General features: G+C 34.4%; 2 protein-coding genes across 2 annotated transcripts; one reads left to right on the top strand and one right to left on the bottom strand.

Annotated features, from left to right (window-relative positions):
• Positions 1-374: 374 nt before the first annotated feature.
• On the bottom strand, positions 375-3,640 carry LOC124944468. The gene is made up of 10 exons (XM_047484723.1): positions 3,325-3,640; positions 2,518-2,587; positions 2,234-2,358; positions 2,018-2,126; positions 1,866-1,929; positions 1,727-1,782; positions 1,550-1,657; positions 1,121-1,270; positions 873-1,043; positions 375-795 (listed from the first exon to the last, which is right to left on the bottom strand). The coding sequence occupies exons 1-10, from the start codon at positions 3,564-3,566 to the stop codon at positions 568-570; spliced, it is 1,323 nt and encodes a 440-aa protein (XP_047340679.1). The 5' UTR covers positions 3,567-3,640; the 3' UTR covers positions 375-567.
• A 6,491-nt stretch (positions 3,641-10,131) lies between these two features.
• LOC124909647 (aspartyl protease AED3-like) lies at positions 10,132-21,373 on the top strand. Its single transcript, XM_047450306.1, has 4 exons — positions 10,132-10,750; positions 11,580-12,057; positions 12,148-12,459; positions 21,106-21,373. Exons 1-4 carry the CDS (start codon positions 10,259-10,261, stop codon positions 21,147-21,149), a joined length of 1,326 nt encoding a protein of 441 aa, XP_047306262.1. The 5' UTR covers positions 10,132-10,258; the 3' UTR covers positions 21,150-21,373.
• The last annotated feature ends 396 nt before the right edge of the window (positions 21,374-21,769 follow it).

The following is a 21,769-nucleotide window of genomic DNA, read 5'->3' as shown; positions in this document are numbered from 1 at the left end:
GAAAACCTTTTTTTTCTAAATAGTAGAAGGAACTCATGAAAATTGTATACTGCTAAACTGAACCCTAAACCGAAATTGACAAAATCAGCGCTTCTGTTCATAAAATTTGTGAAAAATGTATAGGCGGACTGAACTCAGCTCAACTAATACTTAATATAGTTAAACCAACTTATATTCATTTTTTTTTTATTCTTATTTTTAAGTTGTAATCTAGTAGTAAAAATCGGCTTAAGAGACCAAAATGTCACAGATATTCAATTCTATTTGAAAGCGTTTTGAGTTTAAACGGGCCTTAAATAAACTTATATTATTTAATATAAACACAGAATTCAACACCAGCTAACTGCTTATACATTCCTTTGGGACTTATCTGATTTAATTAAGAGATTGTAATGTTTTTACTATTGATTGTTTGTTTCACTTATAAGAAAATATATGAAGTAAAATCCTTCTTTTCTTTCAACAAATTTACAGGAAATAAGACAATTTCCACTGCAGAAGAATTGTGTTTGTTTTGGCCAGTTTATGCGGGTTGAGTCCAACACTTCAGGGATCACGATTCTCGATTCAAGACCTCAAAAGTCTTGAACCAGTTGCATTAGAAGCTATCCAAGAAGCGATCACATCCACAAGCGAATCCAAATCTTTAGAATTATCTGCTGCTCTAAGCATTCCTGTGTCAATGCCTGCTTCTTTTGCAACATTCTCCCACGGCGTTCCTGCAGCCAAATTCGCTAGAAACTCACCTCCCCTATTAACCGCATCCACCATTGCTGGAGGAACATCCGGTAGAGCCTAACAAAATAGCCAAACCATACTCTTGTATTCAATTCGCGAATATTTTTGTTTTAGCATTTCATTAAAAACTATACCTGATGTAGAGGAAGACCATGATCCCCAGGAAGTGTGCGAATAGACATGTCTAGCATTGAACTAACCGCAGACCCTGAGCTAAACAATTGGGCTAGTGTAGGAGTTTCATCAATTGCATCGTCTTTGAACTGTACTAGTAGATTCCGAGAAATGCCATAGTATGATCTAACCTGAAATTTCAAATCCACAAATTCAAAATAGCTGCATAAAAGTTACTAGGATGATGATTTGTTTGTTTTTTGCATACTAGTCTTCGAGTTTCTTCTGGCTTAGGACTGAAATTCTCCCTACCGTCTACCAAGTCCTTGTACAATGGAGGAAGTTGTTCAACCAGTGGGAGAACTTGTTTTAATATGGGGGGGCTAAGATTCTCCAACTGCTTCAAAGTCATTTCAGCCTGTTAACAAATCATTAAGAAAGTGAGAGGTCATTTAAATGGTTTTGTTGTCTAAGAAATGAACTGGATATGTGGAAACACTTTCTTTTTCAGGATAGAAACCTCTGTTTAAACGGGCAGTTAGTAAGTTGACATAAAACATTTCAAGAAAAATAAATACTTAAATAGCATCCTACAAAGATCCAACTCCTTTTTGTTACATAACCGTATGAGAATATGATAATGTTATCGAAATATTCACAGGGGACAGATATCGATTAACTGGAATGAGCCACTCACCCCAAAGCGGACAGTTGGTGAGGAAGCAATCTGAGATAGAAGAGGTCCAAATCTTTGAGCCATTGGGACTAATACAGGTGAAAATAATGGAACTGCCAAGCTTGCATCCTGGAAAATTAGTAGCACCCATAATTGTTAACAAACAATTCAATAAGAAAGCAGGCGGAATAAAGATACCTTGTTGTTGAATGCCATTAGTATATTTCCATTTCTTTTCAGAGCATATCTTGAGCCTGATAAATGGGCAAGAAACAATCAAGTAAAAATCCCCGAAAGACCGAACCTCCTCCTTGTAAACTACATTATATGAAGATACCAATCAAAAGATGAATGACGGATCCTAGAGAATGCCCAATGCCAAACGTAGGAAGATCTTCTACCTAACCAAACGCATTAAATAATCAATCAACTTCTTTTAATGAGAATGTTACAAGAATGTTCCTCAGTTTCATAATTACTTTAACTCACTGATTCCTGTAGGGACCTGAGACATCTATCAAATTTAAACTGAGTTTCATCTGCTATATAGAAGTGATCAAACCCACTGGCGTATGGAGTTGCAATTACCAAAATACCCCTGGATTAAAAGAAAAGTCGTTAAAAAAAATGTTGTCACATAAACTTCCAGGATGTCTGCATTTTGGTTGCAATACTAGAAATTACAATAATTCTGAATCCACTTACTTTTCTGCAAGGCGCTCAAGAAACAAACGGTAAGTAAGCTGAGGAGCAGCTCCAACAAATATACCACCGACGAAATGAACGATTGCATTAGGCTGGGAATCTTTTGGCTTGATAACCCACGCTCCCTGTAATGTTAAAGTGTATCAATAGTTAGACAAAATATATCTTGATTCATGAATAGTAAGGTTTAAAATTCTCATAATCTTTTGGTCTGTCTATTTGTTTAGTGACAGAGGTGGAGGGTAACTAATAAAAACAGGGATAATGTCAAGTGAAAATGAGACCTCCACTTCACTCCAGTCTCCCGAGCTGCCCCAAGAATACTGAGACTGTCTTACACTCTCCGTAAGCACTCTGCAAATATACAATAAAGATACTTTTATTCTTTTGAACCATTAATGTAATAGATAAAATTTAGAGAATACTCAATGAGTCAATTCATTGAGACTAAAACATTCAATTACAAATTAATGAGAAACAAGGACTTGCTCTATCATTTGAAGACAACATTTCAATTGTGTGATGAACCAGAAAGATGGTAAAGCCATACCTACAGGTTAGAAGTTATAACAGATGGTTTGTTCAGTTTGATAAGTGACTTACAAATACTCGAAAATCCATTATTGTCCTAGTATGATCAATTCTCCTCTTTTTCATTGGAATTTTATGAACGTTGTTTCACATGTCCACAAAAGCTTCAAACAATTGCTTCAATTTTAAATGAATTTAGAATGAATACACATTTTCAAATTAAGAATTAGGTCACCAGGTACCAATAAAGATCATTGATCAAATGTATTATAAGTTTATATGATCCTTCCAATGACCAAAGGTTTCAGTGTAAATAAACTCGATCCAATTTCAATCCACAAGACAATTAATCAAGAAAATAAATTACACATGCAAATTAATCAGCGATCCAGTTCAAAACTTATAGATTTTTTCTCCATGATTCCAATATGTTCAATCAACCTGAATTTTCCGAAACTTTTCCACTAACAAAAGTTCGAAGGAACAGAAATCATCAGAGTGATATAACGTGTGAATCAATGAAGAAAGAACGATATACGTTAAAACAATTCACTGAATACCTCTCAATATCACGATAGAGCTGAATTCCGGTTGTCTCTGGTTGTTTATTGCTATTATCATTGGTGTTATAGCTATAAATTCTGTTGCAGAGGTATGGAGTTCGATTCCTTGAAGTTCTGATAACTAAGCTATGGCGTCCGCGCAGAGAAAGTTGAGAAAGGTCGGTGGTTGATGTAGCGAAGTGATTGGGATCAACCTGGGAAACAAAGCGAGGAAACGGAATCGAGAGTCCGCTCGCCATCGATCCTTCCGAATTCGAGCTAAATTCCTCTCCCACTTTTCTGATGACTAGAGTGAGAACAAGGTTGAAGATAGTCAAAAAAAAAAAAAAAAAAAAAAAAAAAGTAGGCTAATTTGATTCATCTAAATGATAGTAGTTAACCATAAACATACTCAACCAATTACCCAACAAAATTTGTAATAACAATTCAAACATAAAATAAAATTTAACGTTTAACAGATTTTACCGGTTTTTCAGACAAATCTTATTAGTTATTATCGTTGTCATAATAATAGCGTTGGGAAGAAAACGTATCGGTTAACTGCAGTTACTGAAAATTTTACGATTTTTTTCGAGTCAAATAGTTCACTAGAAAATAATTAAGATAAAGACTATCGACTCAAATCAACCAAGCTCGCGGTTTTTATTTAAACATCACAATAACCGAATATTGGCTCAAGTATCACTCATGTTTCAAAATAGACTTCAAATCGTAGTAACTCTTTTACAATAAAAAATAGTTTTACCTCTTCTTTATCTCCGTTCCCTTACCATTTTAATTGTGGTCCACTTCCATTCAATCCAACATGACTTAGACTCTTCGCTATGGGATAAAATTATTTGTTATAGGAATTCATGTTTTATTCATATGGAGGGACAAAATAGTAATTTTAATTTTTTAAGAAATTATTGTTTTGCCCCTAACAAACGGGAAATTTGACGAAATGACTCCCATAATAGGGGTAGATGAGCTGGTGATCAGCGCATAATTTTAAATGCGCTGGTAACCACTTCATATTTTTTTGACGAAATTGTCCCGTCGCGAGAAGCAACCGGATGACAGGTAAAAAGTTCACAAACGCAATTTTTTTTTGAAAAGTCCACAATCGCGAGATACATTCGCGAAAGGACTTTTCACAGGCATCCGGTTATGTCTCGCAACGGGAACAATTTCGTTCAAAATTTTTATGTGGTCACCAGCTCATTTGAAACATTTATGAGGGTCATCTCTTCAAATTTCCCTAACAAACAACCTTCTTGCTCTGCCAGAGAGGTTAGAGGTGACTAATTATAAATATACTTACAAATCAAATCGTCCGCAACAATTTTGATTAAATCTTGTCAAACTTCATTTAACAAATATTAAAGTGTCAACATAATTCTAACCATTTAGAAATCAAGCTAAATCTAATTCATAATTTCTTCTTATTTTGCATATTATTTATTATATTTGTAAATAATAAACTTTTTTTAAGATAAAAATACATTATTTAATAAATTATTTTTCTTAAGAAAACTACCGTTTATTTTTATGTTTTTTCGGACCCAAAAATTCATTCTCAAATTCAAAATAGAGTATTTGTTACCTCAATCCATCGTTAACCCATAAGATATTTTCAGAATATTATAAGAATATTTCCTTTTATATAATTTTTTTAATTTTTCAATAATATATATATATATATATATATATATATATATATATATATATATATATATATATATATATATATCAACTTTAGAAATTGTACTCTAATAAGTATTTAAATACATGCCCATCAAAGAAAATTATGATAAAATTAATTATAAATCAATAAATTATACGTATAAAACAAATTAAACATTATTAGTTTAGAAATCTCAATTTATTTTTCAATTTCGTAACTTGTAATTGATTATTATTTATTATTTTATGTTTTATTTTAATAAAACTAGTTTTGTTAATTTTTAGTTTTAAACCTATTAATAAAATATATATAAGATTGAATAGATACTAAAGAGTGAATAAAAAATAAATTTTAAATCGAGTTAAAAGAAAATAAATTTAATCCACTTTTTCTAATTAACGTGATTAGTTTTAATTCTTTTACCGAATGAAATTGTTTTTTTTAATAAATAAATTTTAGAATTGGATCTTCAACTAATAATATCCTTTCATACATAGTGAATAGAGAAATATATTTTATTGTGTGTTTAAAATTTTTTTCAAAATATTTTTTATGGAATGAGTAACATGATTAATAAATAATAGGACAAGACTTCTTACTAAAATAAAGATTTAATTCGTTAGAATACTTTAAATAAAATTAAAAAAAAAAAAGTGCATTATTTTAGTCATTATCATATGTGTCATAAGGTTTGTAAGGTAATTATGTGATTAATATTTGAAATCTGTTATGAAGTATTACTAAGATTCAATAGGTGTTTGAGTTTTTTTCTTTTTTTTATAGTTGCTGTGAAATTTAGATTCGACTAATATGCTAATATGGAAGAAATACATATTTGTATTATCATCCCGATTATTTTCTAGGGACTATCTAGTTTGAGAAAAATCGACGAACTCTCAATGATTGTGTCGTCATATGCGTATATTCATAATTCTATTATAGTAACGTTTTTTTATATTCATTTCGAAAAATCGAAATAGTTAGTCGACGAATATAATTATTTTTGCTCGATAATATGTTGGGTAATATGTTTATAATTTTATTTTATTTTTCATGTTTTTATTCTCTAATGTCTTGGACCATTTAAAAAAAAAATCCTTATAAAATTGGTCCATGTAATTTAATGGCTAAGTTGGAGAGTAAGACCCAAATGTTTTGAACAAGGATATAGATGAATATTGTGGACAAGTTTGAGGGTATATTGACATTTATTCCTTTTGGAATAATTTTTTTTTTTGCACATGAACTTCCAGCGGGTGTTGTTCTTGTCCCTGACTTCCAACTCAAAATTCATACCATTAAACTTGCGTTCGCGTTCGCGTTCGCGTTTTGCAAACTTTGACGGTTAGACTCAAGTTATAGTTTCCTCGTTTTAAATTTAAACCATATATTAATTTACGTTTATTTATACTCATCGACCGACATTCACATAAACTAAAATAAATAAAAATGTATTGTTATTCTTTTATTAATTTTGTAATCTGAAATTAAATTAAACTAGTAAATAAGTGTTTCTATAAATCAGAACAGTCCACGAACATGTGGTGGAAAAAGCTTGCATTGGATATTTTATCTCAGAAAAGCAATCTGCCTTTTCCCTCTCGTGATTATCGACCATGTCACGTGACTCTGCACTTTTTAATATATATACATATAATTAAAAATTATTTTAACTCTATTATTAGAAAAAATAAAGAGCTTTTTAAATGCCAAAAAATATTTGATGTTATGTTTTGAAAGTGACAACACCCTACGATTTTTTTCTCAATTTTTTTACTTTGTATAATACTTTTAATTGTTTATGTGTCATTTTTTTTTTCTAATAAAATCTAATTTTATTGATTTTTTTTTTTGAATTTGTGTTTTTCATCTTTTTAGCAATAAATGAGATGAAATAATCTTGTTTTTAATATGTTTTTAGTACGCTATTAAAAAATATTGTCACTAATCTTTGGTTGTGAAGGTCATTTTACTTTTATCAAATTTGTTACTATTTTGAGTTAGTTATTATTTAACATGACATCTTTAAGCATTGTTTATCAAATTTAGCGTAAAGATAATTTTAGTTGTTTTTATATTTTTTATAAATTTTTACAACACCGTTTTATTGATAGTTTATATTGATATATTGCGTAATCAAGATTATGAAATTTTCAAATTGATCTTAAATGAACATTTTTGGGTCATGATATCTATGTAAAATAACAAAATAAAACAATTTTTATTTTTTTAAATTGTTTATATAATTTGATATTTAAAATTTGAATTAGTTATTATGTAAATTTATTTTGGTAGAAGTAAGTTTGAATTAATTCATTAAATTAATTATTCCTATTCATCTTTCTTTTACTGTTGATCCTACCTACTCATTAGTTAATTAATTATACTACGTTTCTGCTTGCTTTGTTCTCTTTGTCTTTACCATTCACACATGTGTTTTTGTATGTTTTATTTTGTTATTTTGGGTTGTGGTTTATTTTATTAATTTATTTTCAAACATTTTGTTTTCATAGCCTTGTTTCAGATTTTGAGATTATTTGAATGAGACAAAGAGTTGTGTTTGAATTGAAACTATGAAATTTATATATATATATATATTTTAATAAATGAGAGCTAGCATGACACCTCACACTCAATGACCCCGCTTAAACTCAAAACGTTTTCAGTTGGAATCGAACTCGTGACATTTTAGTCTCTTAAGTCGAAAAATTATATTATTTAATAGAAAAAACGAAAGAGAATATTTTATTTGATTAAAGATTGAATACGAGAAAAGTTTTGAATTATTGATAACAAGACGGATTGGGTGCGGGATCGAACTTATTAGTGTTTGAGACAATAATGCAAATATTATTCCCGATTAATTACCAGTTAGATAGGAGGAAAACCAAATGAAAGACAATTACAGATCAAATAGCATTGCATGATTAAATTAGCATAGGCATGACATAGGGTTAAAGTAAATGGATTAATATTTGTGAGATAATGATTTTGGAATTTACAATAGAAGATGGATCGACAGGCACATGGAAATAGGGTTTTCATCTCTGTACTAATAATCATCACTAGAAAACATGGAAGACCAGCTAGACTCCCATGATTTCCAGAATCAACATCACTTGCTTAATTATACGGATGGTCACGAGATAGATAGATCTTCCATTTGAAAACTGATCCATCTTCTTCTATCACTGTCATTCTTGACTGATCAGAAATCGAACTTTTTACTTAACAAATTTATTCATGGTATCCGAAGAAAATAAATACCAGTAAAAAAAACAAAAACAACAAAAATCTGATAATTCTTGGGGGATTGTTTAATGTTGGTTATTTGTGTTTGTGTGAGGAGGGTTTATTAGATATTTTTTGGAAAAAAAAAATCTTATTTAATGAAAAATTAAGTTAGTTCTTTAAATTTATTTAATATTTTATTGAGATATTAATTTAAATAAAATATTTTAATTATGTATATATTAATAAATTTAATAATATTTGTTTATTCAAATTTAAATCAGAACATGTCATTATAATACTTTTTTTATTTAAAATTTAAATTTTATAAAAATGACTTCTAATATAAAAAAAAATAATTGATGTGAGTCTCCAATTTTCACAATAGACATTATTTATATTTTTTATTTTGGGATGTTAATGGATTACTTATGTTTTTTTTTCTTAGTTGAAATTGTTTTTAATTTGATTATAAAATATCAAATAAATTGAATACTTTATTTGCAACTTAAAAAAAAATACATAATCCTTATCTCAAGATTGTTTCTTAAAAACATAATATGGTCTATAAGATTTGTATATATTTTACTTTTACAAATTATTATAAATCTAAAAAATAAAAGAAAGAAAATGTTATCAAATGAAGCCACTTAATTTGTTATAATTTGAAAACTTGATAATCAATTATATTTATTAAACTTAATTGTGCAAATATTCATTATTCACTTTAAATGAATGAACCTGCAAATATTTGCCCCCACAATGGCATGGCAACATTTTGTTCATTGACACCGTGTAAACAGAGAAAAAGGAAACTACATTTTTCTGTCACATTTTGGAAGTATCACATTTAAATTCAATTAACTCATACATAAAATTTAAAATTTATTAACAGTGTCTGGTCTTAATCTATCTAAAATTTGAATGCAAAGGAAAAAAACAAAGGACCACATTTTGTATGGAAAAATAAAATGAAATATTTTGATACTTAATTTCATTTTTCTTTATATTTTTTGAAATGATTATTTCTTTTTAGTAGTTTCAAAATAAGGCAATATTTAAAAATTGACCAATTTTTCTTCTTGGAATCATCGTCATAACCTATACCATTGAAGGTTTTATTTTATCGTTATTTAGCTTATCGGGAAAAAAATCACAATTGTGACCTCAAACATAATTTTCATTTTTGTTACTAATAAAAATGAGGTTATCATTTATATAATAGGTCGAAATCAAAGTTTTTTTATTGAGACAAATTTTCCTTGTTAAACATACATCTCTACCAACTACCATTTGAATCACTCTAGCTATTAGTATCGCATCATGAGATTTTAAATGCATTAATTTATTTCAAACAAGTTTAAATACGAAACACTAAATATACAAACATTAGTGCAAAAGGAAACAAATATCATTTAAACCCACAACAATATATGACAAAATAAAACTAATCTATTACTATAATTTAAGTGACAAGACTTACATAATTACTAAAATTCTTGTTTAATTTGTTTAATCATTTATAACATTCCACTTAATTGAATCATCAATAATCAAAAGAATGAACATAAATAAAGCTTGGTAAATCTACCTATGCTTGTATATCAGTTGAGGAAAGTATAAGTAACACCATTAAGCCAGGTTTCATAAAAGATTATGATTCAATAAAATTATAAAATGACCTTATTTCAATATTCAAAACAATATTTTAATTAATTTAATATAAATAATAAATATATTAAAAAAAATCACACATCAAAGAAGGGTCTTAGTGGGCACTGGGTCATTGCCATGTGATGCTAACATGATGAATCATCTTCATCCATAGCTTCCTTTAAAAGTAGAACCATCTTTTAAAATTCATTGAAGAAAATGAATGTGAATTCGATGATTGAGGGCCATAGACCAAAGAATTTGATATTATTATATTATCAAATCAATTTACAGTCTGTTCTTCCCAAACTGTCCCCATTCACATTTCACCACTATATATAAATAAAACCCTCATTCCCTTTCTCTGCAATTGATATAGCCATGGACGTTCTAAGCTCACTCATGACCTTCTTCTTCTTCCTCACTCTCTTTCTCTCTTCACCTCTCACATCCCAAACCCTCACTCCCAACTGCGCCGCCGCCGTCTCCGGCAGCACATCTACCCTCCGTGTATTCCACGTTGACAGTCCCTGTTCCCCATTCCGCACCAAGCAGACACCTTCATGGGAGGAAACTGTCCTGAAATCGCAGTCAAATGACCATGAGAGGCTACAATACTTGGTCAGCCTCGTCGCCGGTAAATCGTTTGTCCCCATTGCTTCCGGCAGACAACAGCCGGTGCAAAGTCCGACGTATGTCGTGAAGGCTAGTGTCGGTACGCCGCCGCAGAGCTTCTTGTTGGCTGTAGATACAAGCAATGACGCCGCTTGGATTCCTTGCGGTGGCTGCGTTGGTTGTTCCTCAACCGTATTCACGTCGGAGCTTTCTACCTCTTATAAAACACTCGGTTGCCAGGATTCTCACTGCCAGCAGGTATAATACGACGTCGTTTCTGTACTTTTTTTATTTTGTTAAGAAAGCTGTTTTAGTGAGATTTGAAAACACAACGAACCAAATAATAATTTTTTTAAAATTTAACTATATTTTTTTAATAAATGAATTGGAATGAGCTGCCCTAGTTAGGGCTTACTCCAAGACGGCCACTTCTCCTTCCGAGGAGTGCGGATAATATCAACTGGTTAAGCAAATAGCTCGTGGATTTGTTGGGTTTACCCAGCACTGGCCCTGGGATAAGTCTAACAAAGTCCCGAGCTAGGGCAGCCCATTAAATAAAATAAACCTCATAAAAACTTATTTTTTATCATCATTTTTAGCAATCAAAAATCACATTTTTTTAGGCTGCGCATCCCAAACATCGGGGCCGGCTCTGGGTTAACCCCCATGGGCTGATCTATCTTTCAGAGTGCGGTTAATCTCGTTTAGTTAAGTAAATAGTTTAGTTAAGTAAATAGTATGTGGATTTGTTGGGTTTACCTTAGAAGTAATATTGAGTCTCCTTACTTAGTCCGTTTCTCTTTCAGAGTGCGGTTAATCTCATCTAGTTAAGTAAATAGCCTTTGGATTTGTTGGATTTACCCAGAACCGACCCTAATTGAGTCTTTTTCTCATCTCATCGGGTTAAAGAAATAGTTCTTAAACACAATTAACCTTTTATCCGATTTTCGAACTCAAACTCAGGATCTAAACCGACTAAAAATCTCCTTGGAAACTAAGGATATCTATGTCTTTTAGTTTTAGTTTCTTTATTTTTGTATCTAAAATTAAAATGTGTTAATAATAAATCTTATAAATCTGCTACTAGGTGACAAATCCGATTTGCTCGGTTACCGGATCTTGCAGTTTCAATATCACATACGGCGGTTCAACAGTCGCCGCGAATCTCTCACAAGACACGGTTAATCTCGCCGGAGACAACATCACCGGATACACCTTCGGCTGTATCCAAAAGGTCACCGGCACATCCGTTCCGCCGCAAGGACTTCTCGGCCTAGGCCGTGGACCGCTATCACTTCTTTCACAGAGCCAAAACTTATACCAATCGACCTTCTCTTACTGTCTACCTAGTTACAAATCCCTAAACTTCTCCGGCACACTCCGTCTAGGTTTAATTGCTCAACCAAAAACAATCAAATACACACCTCTCCTTAAGAATCCAAGGAGATCATCTCTATATTACGTCGATCTGTTAGCAATCAAAGTCGGACGGAACACTGTAGCCATTCCGCCGAGTTCTCTCTCATTCAATACCACCACCGGCGCCGGAACAATCATCGATTCCGGTAACTAACTAACTATCTATCTATATATATAGTTTTGTTTATGCGATAAATGAACGAGAATGAACTAATTGAACAACAAATTACCTGTAGGAACTGTGTTCACGAGGCTGGTGCAACCGGCGTATGAGGCGGTGAGAGATGAATTCCGACGAAGGATGGGGACGGCGACGGTTATATCGTTGGGAGGATTTGATACATGTTATACAGTTCCGGTGACTATACCGTCAATTACGTTTTTGTTTGCTGGTTTGAATGTGACTTTGCCACAGGATAACTTCCTCATTCATAGTAGCTCCGGCAGCACTACTTGCCTTGCCATGGCGGCTTCTCCGGCGAATGTGAATTCAGTTTTGAATGTGGTTGCAAGTTTTCAGCAACAGAATCATCGGTATCTTTTTGATATTCCTAATGGGAAATTGGATGAAATGACCCTGCAAATAAGGCAAATTGCCTCCGTGGTCACCAGATAATTGAAATTGATCTGGTGACCACTTAATTTTTTTTGGACGAAATTACCCTTTTCGCGTAACGCGAAGGGACTTCGCGTTTCGCGAAGTGGGACGCTGTGAAAAGTCCAGAATACCCTTACTATATAATCAAATCCGGCCATCTTTTTTTCATTTCTTTTCTTCTTCTTCTCTCTCTTCCCTTCCGCTTTTCTCCTCCTTCTCTCTAATCTCGCCGGCGACGGAGTTCAACGGCGGCACTCAATGAGCTCCACGACGAGCACAAGCACTGTAACAATTGGTAAGTTTATGTATTTCAAGTTTATTGATGTTCATTTATGCATTTTCGAATCACTGCGTTGTTCAGGGTTTCATCTGATGATACTTCCCGTTTCGCTAAGTACTTCCCGTTTCGCTAAGTACTTACCGTTTCGCTAAGTACTTAACGTTTCGCTAAGTACTTACCGTTTCGCTAAGTACTTAACGCTTCGCTAACGGTTTCCATTTCACAGTATTAATTATCCCGTTTCCCATTTTTCTTGCAGCCGAAGTTTTCGTTTTCTATAATGGAGAGTGGAAAGTTGATGCTAATGGAATATTGTTTTTTGATGCCTCTTCAATCAAAACATTGGATGTACCCCAAAGTACTCGTTATGCTGAATTAATCGATAAACTCCATCAAAGACTTCAAGTGCAGAAATGTACCTATGATTTAGTGCTGCAAGTGAAGTATGATATTCCGAATATCACAAATCCTAAACCCGTTTTTATTGAAGATGATGAGGATCTGAACATATATTTATCACGCTTGATTTTGGGTAGAACTGTGTCACCATTGTTTGTGTCTGTAGTAGAGAAGTCACAATTTACTAAAGAAAAGATACCACTACTTACCTACCCAACTCAAGAAAGTATTCTCCCACAATTTACTCAGAAAATTGTACCAGAAGCTTTACCCTCGGAGGTCTTTGTTGAAAGTAATGAAGCAGGAGATAACTCTTTGCCTCACATCCCACTTACTGAGGACTTGCATGCATCGATACCTACACCACATAGTGCGAGAAGAGCATCAACGGGTACACCTACTAGTGCAAGAAGATCATCATTTGGTACACCAAGTAGTGCAAGAAGGTCATCATTTGGTACACCATCGACAGACATATCACCCACAGACATATCACCGACAGACATATCACCGACAGACCCCTCATTTGCGTTGGCGTTAACTACTGAAACTGTATTGGAAGTCGGTGCCTTGTTTGAAAATAAAAAAGAACTACAACTGATGCTCTATAAATATGCGATGGCTAATCATTTTGAATTCAAGGTGGAGAAGTCAAGAAAACATCTTTGGTATGTGAAATGTTTGGATGAGAAATGCAAGTGGAGATTGCGTGCCGTGAAAGGTAAATTATCTGAGATGTTTGAGATCCGGAAATTCGACCAACAACACTCATGCTCAGTTCTATCTAGGCCAGAGAAAAAAATGCAAACACCAGCATGGGTTATTGGGCAGTGCGTGAAGAGTAAGTATATGGACCATCACCATAATCACTTGCCTAAGAAAATAATTGAAGACATGCAGGCAACTTATGGGGTAAATTTGACTTATAATAAGGCTTGGAGGGCTAGGGAAATGGCATTAGTGGCGGTGCGAGGAACGGTTGAGGATTCATATGAAAAATTACCCTCATACTTATACATGTTGGAGAAGCATAATCCTGGTACCATAACAGACATCCAAACAGACGAGTTCGGGCACTTCAAGTATATGTTCATGTCCCTAGGCCTCTCTATTAGGGGTTTCAAGGCATTTTGTCGTCCCGTATTGTGTGTTGATGCCAGTTTTCTTAAGCACAAGGTGGGAGGCCAACTATTGGTGGCTATTGCATTAGATGCTAATGAACAATTATATCCTGTCGCATTCGGAGTTGTTGATTCAGAGAATAATAACTCTTGGACTTATTTTATGCAAAAATTGAGAGAAGCAATTGGATTAGTTGATGATCTCGTCTTCGTATCCGATAGACACCCAAGCATCGCCAATGCCTTATGTGCTGTTTTTCCAGAAGCATACCACGGTGCGTGCACATATCACATAAAGATGAATATCAACGCGAAATTCAAAACTGATAATTGTCATATGGAGTTTGATATGGCTTCTCGTGCGTACACCGTCCACGAATTCAATCGTTTTTTTGACAAGATAAGGGTTAAAGATAATAGGATTGCTGCCTATTTGGAAGAAATTGGATTTCAAAGATGGAGTAGAGCATTTTTCCCCGGTAAGCGATACAATCAACTAACAAGCAATTATGCTGAGAGTTTTAATAGTCAGAGCAGGGAAGCCAGAAAGTACCCCATTTCCTCAATGGCCGATTATTTAAGATTGACAATACAAGGTTGGTTTAATGAGAGAAGAGAAAGAGCGTCCAACCACCGAGAAGTGTTATCTCCAACATATGAAAAGTGGTTACGTGAGGGATTCGAGAAGGCTAGATTCTATACAGTATCATCGCTTAACCGATTCGAGTTTTATGTGCATGACAATCAGTCTCATTTTAAAGTCAATTTGAAAGACATGAACTGCACTTGTAGGGTATTTGAAGTTTCTGGTCTTCCTTGTACTCATGCAATGGCTGCTGCCCGTCACCGCAATTTGGTTTGTTATGACTTTTGTTCAAGGTATTATTCAGCTCACATGTTCAATCTATTTAACCAATTGTTTAATCGTTTTATTTTCCATTCTTACAGATATTACACAACTGAATCTTGGATGAATGCATATGCGGAGACATGTTACCCTGCTGGTGATGAAGACGATTGGGATATTCCCGAAATGATCAAGGAACGCGTATGTCTAAAACCACCTGTGAAGGTTAAGAAAGGGCGTCCACAAACAAAGCGTAGGTCATCTCAAGGTGAGTTACCTAAGGCTCCGAGACGATGCACCTCATGTGGTGGACTAGGACATAATAGGGCCACATGCAAAGCAGTCATGCCTGCTCCATCTACTGCAAAAGCATCATCATCTAGGCATCATGACTCATCTTCTCAACAGCACGAACCATCATCTCAACAATATGAGCCTTTAGATTGATTGGGATAAGTTGTATAAGTGTTTTGGATAAGTTGTATTATGTTTTGGATAATTTGTATTATGTTTTGGATAATTTGTATTATGTTTTGGATAAGTTGTACTCGGATAAGTTGAACTCGGATAAGTTGTATAAGTGTTTTGGATAAGTTGTATGTTTTGGATAATTTGTATTGTGTTTTGGATAATTTGTATCTGTGTACTGTAGGGGTACTTAACGCTTCGTTAAGTACTTAGCGCTTCGTTAAGTACTTAGCGCTTCGTTAAGTACTTAGCGCTTCGTTAAGTACTTAGCGCTTCGTTAAGTACTTAGCGCTTCGTTAAGTACTAAACGCTTCGTTAAGCGCTTTGTCAAGTAAAACTTGGTATAAGTGAGTTGAAGTTAGTTACTTGGTACATTGATTTATATGTTCAATTATTTGGTATGTAAATATCGGACCACCAACCAACCAGACTACATTAAAACTACAAATATTATAACATGATCAAGTTCAAGTTCTAACCAAAAAGCAATACAAGATCAGAATACATAAGCAGCAGTCAAGTTCTATCCAAAAATCAATAAAAGATTACAATACAAACTAAGGTTCTGTAATTTGATGAAATAACCGGACCGCCATCTTTTGTCGAAAAAACTCAATTTCATTGGAAGTCACCTTCTCTACACCTAAACCAGCAGTCAAGTATTCCATGTGCATAAGCATAAATACACCACAATCCCCACTTTCTTCTGCTCTAGGGACTTCCCCTTTTTTGGGGACTGCATTTTTGACTGGGTGTGGCAACCTTTTATATGTCAGTTTCTGGAAATTGAAATTAGGATACCGTTGTAGCTCAGCATCACTCGCTCCCATTGCATATATTCGTGGAAACATCTCACACAAAGGTCTCATGTATGGATCGAGATTCCTATAAATACCCGAGTCGCAGTCATAAACGTCAATGTGATTATCTTGTACACGAACGACGCACAGTACCCAATGCTTGTTGCCAATGTTCAAAGGCACGTAAATATCGTCTACTAGTGGCCATTCTGGCATATGTCTATGAGGCGCTCCCCAGAAGTATTGAGAAAAGACGTCTGATATTGGAAATTTTTCTGGATCTTTTTTGTAGTTCGGGTACTCTCGCCTCATCATATCTGCTAATAAGCAATCCCCTATTGATACTTTACAATGTTTATATGTCTTGGGATATTGCTCAATCCTTTTGCGCAACAAGTGGCAGACTGCGTCGATTTCCTACAAAATGGGTGAAAAGGCAGCATATATCAAAAACCTTATTCATAAGTTAAAGAATTAATATGAAATGCAACACTTACAGAATCTTTAAGCCATGTGGACTTTGTTAGAACTCTAACAAACAACTTCTTTCGTGCTTCGCAAGTAAACACAGTCTTCGTCTCATCATTGGTAGCTTCATCTTTCAACCAATTCTGTAATTGAACCAACAACTCATCATCAAATTTTTGAAGGGGATTGATAGTTAATGGATCATTCGTCTTTGGCTGTTTTGACAAAGAAGGGTTGGTGTAGTCTTCATCTTTCTTCTGCTTCCTCACTCTTTTTTTGGGAACAACTCCTTTAGGTGGAGTGTTGTATAATTGGAAATCATCATCATCGTTCTCATCTTTCCCATCCCTCGAATCCTTCCCATCCTTCCCATCGTTCTCATCCTTCCCATCCGTGACTTTCTTCTCAACCTTCCCAACCTTGAGTTTAACCTTCCCAACCTTGGCTTTCTTCTCAACCTTCTCAACCTTCTCAACCTTGACCTTATCCTTCTTTTTATCAATTATCTCTTGCATCATATCGGAGAGCAACATCTCCCCACCATCCACCTTTACATCATTCTCAGTCTCCCCACCATCCACCTTTACATCAGTCTCCCCACCATCGACCTTTACATCCGTCTCAATCTCACCACCATCCACCTTCACATTATTCTCAGTCTCCCCACCATCCACCTTTACATCATTCTCAGTCTCCCCACCATCCACCTTTACATCAGTCTCCCCACCATCGACCTTTACATCCGTCTCAATCTCACCACCATCCACCTTCACATTATTCTCAGATTCCCCACCATCCACCTTCACCACACTATCCTCCGCCTTCCTATCCTGCAAAAAGAAAACAACAGTGTGATCAACAATTACTTCCCGAAACAACATTTGACTTCGCTAATCAAAACTTACTTCAGTTATATCCTCCACCTTCTCACTCTCCTCCTCCACCTTCCCATCCTTCATCACCATCTCATTCGTCATCATCTCCTCCACCTTCCCATCCTGCAAAAAGAAAACAACAGTGTGGTCAGCGTTTACTTCCCGAAACAACATTTGACTTCACTAAGTAAAACTTACTTCAGTTATATCCTCCACCTTCTCACTCTCCTCCTCCACCTTCCCATCCTTCATCTCCTTGTCATTCGTCTTCATCTCCTCCACATTCCCTTCCTGCAAAAATAAAACAACAGTGTGGTTAGCTAAGAACAACCAAAGATAAGTACTTAACGCTTCGTTAAGTACTTAACGAAGCGTTAAGTACTTAGCGAAGCGTTAAGAACTTAACGAAGCGTTAAGTACTTAACGAAGCGTTAAGTACTTAACGAAGCGTTAAGTACTTAACGAAGCGTTAAGTACTTAACGCAGCGTTAAGTACTTAACGAAGCGAGAAGTACTTAACGCAGCGATAAGTATCTTTCTCTTACCTCAGTCTTGCCCTTCTTTTCCAATTTGCTCTTCTTCTTCTTCTTCTTCCTCTCCTCCTCCATATTATCTAATTTCACAAATAAACTGGCCATCCTTTGGTTGGATTTGGCTAATAACTGTTCGCACATACTAACAACCAACTTTTTCATATAAGCCTTGTGATTTGTTTGAGTTTCTTCGTAAGCTGTTTTCATCTCTTTCAGCTCCTCCTTCACCTCTTTGATGAGCTCCTCCTTCAGCGCCTTTACCTCCTCTTTCAGCTCTTCACATTTACATCCAACAGAAGATGTTGGAGGTAATCCAGGACTAGTAGCGGATGGAGGGCTAGGAATGTGGGCAGGACTAGATTCATAAGCAAGCTTCCTCTTCAGGTTTACGGCTTCTTTGAGATTAAGCGCAGCCTTTCTCTTCCGGGTGTTTGGTTTGGAAGTAGGTTCTTCATGTTCATCCTCAGGTTCACTTCCCTCCTCTTCATCATCATAATCCTCCTTCACTAACTTCCCTTCTGTAAATCCCTCAAAAAATTCATCAGTTGACTCATCTATTTGTTCAAAGTCCTCACCACTGTATAACCTCTTCTCCATGGAGGACTCTTCCATCTCAGTCAGATCCGTTGTCTCCAGGGCAGTCTTTATCTCGATCAAGGTGTTCTTCCTGTTGGAATGATAGACTAACAACCTTGGGCGTAGAGGATCATTAAGCTCATTCTTTCTAGCAAATTTAGGAACAAAACCTTTGATGACCTCATATGTCCACACTTGAAATGCCAGTGCAAACCCATAAATGTTATAAGCAAAAGGAGCATAAGGATCAGTAGTACTCTTCTTCTTCTTCTTATAATATGTGTGACTGAGATGTCTCATGTTCTTGTTCAAACCCTTGAGGGTGGCTCTAAAGGTCACTTTCCCCCAAGGAAATCGGAGGAAACTTTCCTCGTCTTCGACCATGTGGAGGATTTTGGCAAATACCACCCTCCTTGGGTCAAATGAAAATAGGTACAGGCAAATCAAGCATACCAGCCCCATCTTCCAGGCATCTTCCTTATCTCTACATCTCAAAAAAGCAGTCTCCAAGTCTTGCATTACTACACTCGACTTCCCTTTAAAATATTTTACCAACAGAGGTGGACAACCTCGGCATTCTTCTTCGTTCACCTCAGGAAACCTTCCGAAGTTTAGGCCCGTCACCAAGGCGTACTCTTTCATACCAAACACAAGTTCTTGCCCATTGATATTGAAAGTAATCTCCTTGGAGGTTGAGGTTACCCTCCTAAGCAACATGTGATGTACAATAGTTCCTGAGAACTGCAACACTGGGGCAGAGACTATATATCGGAATTGGGTATTGTACACCTTCTCCACAAGATCCATTTCCTCAAACTTCGTTACAATCTTCTTAAGGCAGAGGGCGCTTTTCCAAGAAATCCGTCCAGGGAAATCAGGAACGGTGGTTTCTGCCATCTACAAAAGGAACAACAACAAAAATGTAAGATCATATACATAGACCACATCAAACATTAAGTACTTAACGAAGCGTTAAGTACTTAACGAAGCGTTAAGTACTTAACGAAGCGTTAAGTACTTAGCGAAGCGTTAAGTACTTAGCGAAGCGATAAGTACTTAGCGAAGCGATAAGTACTTAGCGAAGCGATAAGTACTTAACGAAGCGATAAGTACTTAACGAATCCCTAAACCAGAAACAATAACCAACAACCAGAAACAAACATGCAAATATAATGCAATAATCAATAACCAGAAACAAACATTAAACGCTAAACCTAACCAAATAAACTGAAACAGCCAAAACCCTAAAACTAAACATGCAAATATGAAAACCCATAACCAAAAAAAGACATGCAACAACCAAAATAAAACTAACCTGAGATTTATGGGGAATAAATGATAGAGAGGGAGGACACGAGGGGGACGGGAAGATCGGCCTTGTCAATGTGTTCTTCAGTGAGACGGTTGTAGAGAGAGAGGAATCGAGAGGATAGATAGAAGAGGGAAACAAATGAATGTCCAAATGTTTTATTTTTTAAAATATATGGTCAGGCGCGTGCATATACGCGCGCCTCTTCGTCTTCCTACGCGCGCGTGCAGAAGCGTTAAGTACTTAACGAAGCGTTAAGTACTTAACGAAGCGTTAAGTACTTAACGAAGCGCTAAGTACTTAACGAAGCGTTAAGTACTTAACGCTTCGCTAAGTACATAACGCTTCGTTAAGTACTTAACGCTTCGTTAAATAACTAGCAGAAACGATATCATCTGCAAATATCATCACAGCCAAAAGAACAATCAATAAGATGAACAAACTAATACACCAATATGAACAAATATGAACATATATGAACAAATACTACCCAATATGAACAAATATGATTCAATATGAACCAATATTAACCAATATCACCAAAAAGAACATATTTAGGGTTAGGGTTTCATTAAAAAATAGAAATGAGAACATAAATCTGTTATATAAACATAGATTCGGGTTTAAGGTTGCTTATCTTGTCGATTTATGCTTGAGGGCTCGCCGTCGCCGGAGTTTACGCCGCCGGCGACAAACTCAGGAGGAAAGAAAGCATGAGAGAGAAAGAAAATGAGAGAAATGAAAAAATTTGAGTATATATATCAAGACTGTTTCACTTCGCGAAACGCGAACTCCCTTCGCGTTTCGCGAAAAGGGTAAATTAGTCAAAAAAAAAATAAGTGGTCATCAGATCAAAAAATATTAAAAATTACCACGGATGCAAATAGGCCTATTTGCAGGGTCATTTAGTCCAATTTCCCTTCCTAATAACCGTCTTGGAATTTCTAGGGAAGCTTGCTCTTAATTAAATATTATTAATTAATTAATTATGGATTTGTAGTTATATTAATTTATCTGCTTTTTTTTTTGTATTTTGTGTCATTTTCTTTTTTGTGGTAAGAATATTTATTGAGCTTTATTAATATATGTTTTTTATATATAAATTAGAGTTTATTATTTGGATTAAGTTGGATGATTTACAGTTCTATTAGATATTTTTTGAATTGTTTTTTTTAATAATTATATGATTACTTGCTATATTTGGGATGAATTTTATTATTTGATTATAATTTTTACAATTAAATTAATTAACGAAAATTTGTTTTATTCTTATAAAAATATATTTGTCTATAAAATAGTCTTGAAAACTAAAAATCTTAAGTTCTATTTTTATTAAAGGTAATATCACCTTTTAACATTTTTCTTCATTTTATTATTTTTATTTTTTGGGTTGTATTTTAATTTATATAGTAGTTTCTCATAATAAAATATATCATTCTTCCTTTTAGTGCAATTTACTTAAAAGACTTGATTTAGTTTAGTTTTAATTTTTTTTTTACATTTCTACTTTCTTTTTAACTATTTAATCACTTCATTCACAAAATATTCTTATTTTATTTTTATTAAATTAAAATTTTAATACAA

The sequence above is a fragment of the Impatiens glandulifera genome, chromosome 7, assembly GCF_907164915.1.
Source record: "Impatiens glandulifera chromosome 7, dImpGla2.1, whole genome shotgun sequence".
NCBI classification, from domain to species: Eukaryota; Viridiplantae; Streptophyta; class Magnoliopsida; order Ericales; family Balsaminaceae; genus Impatiens; species Impatiens glandulifera.
The sequence above is the reverse complement of the archived record's forward strand: the minus strand, read 5'-3'. Positions and strand labels throughout refer to the sequence as shown.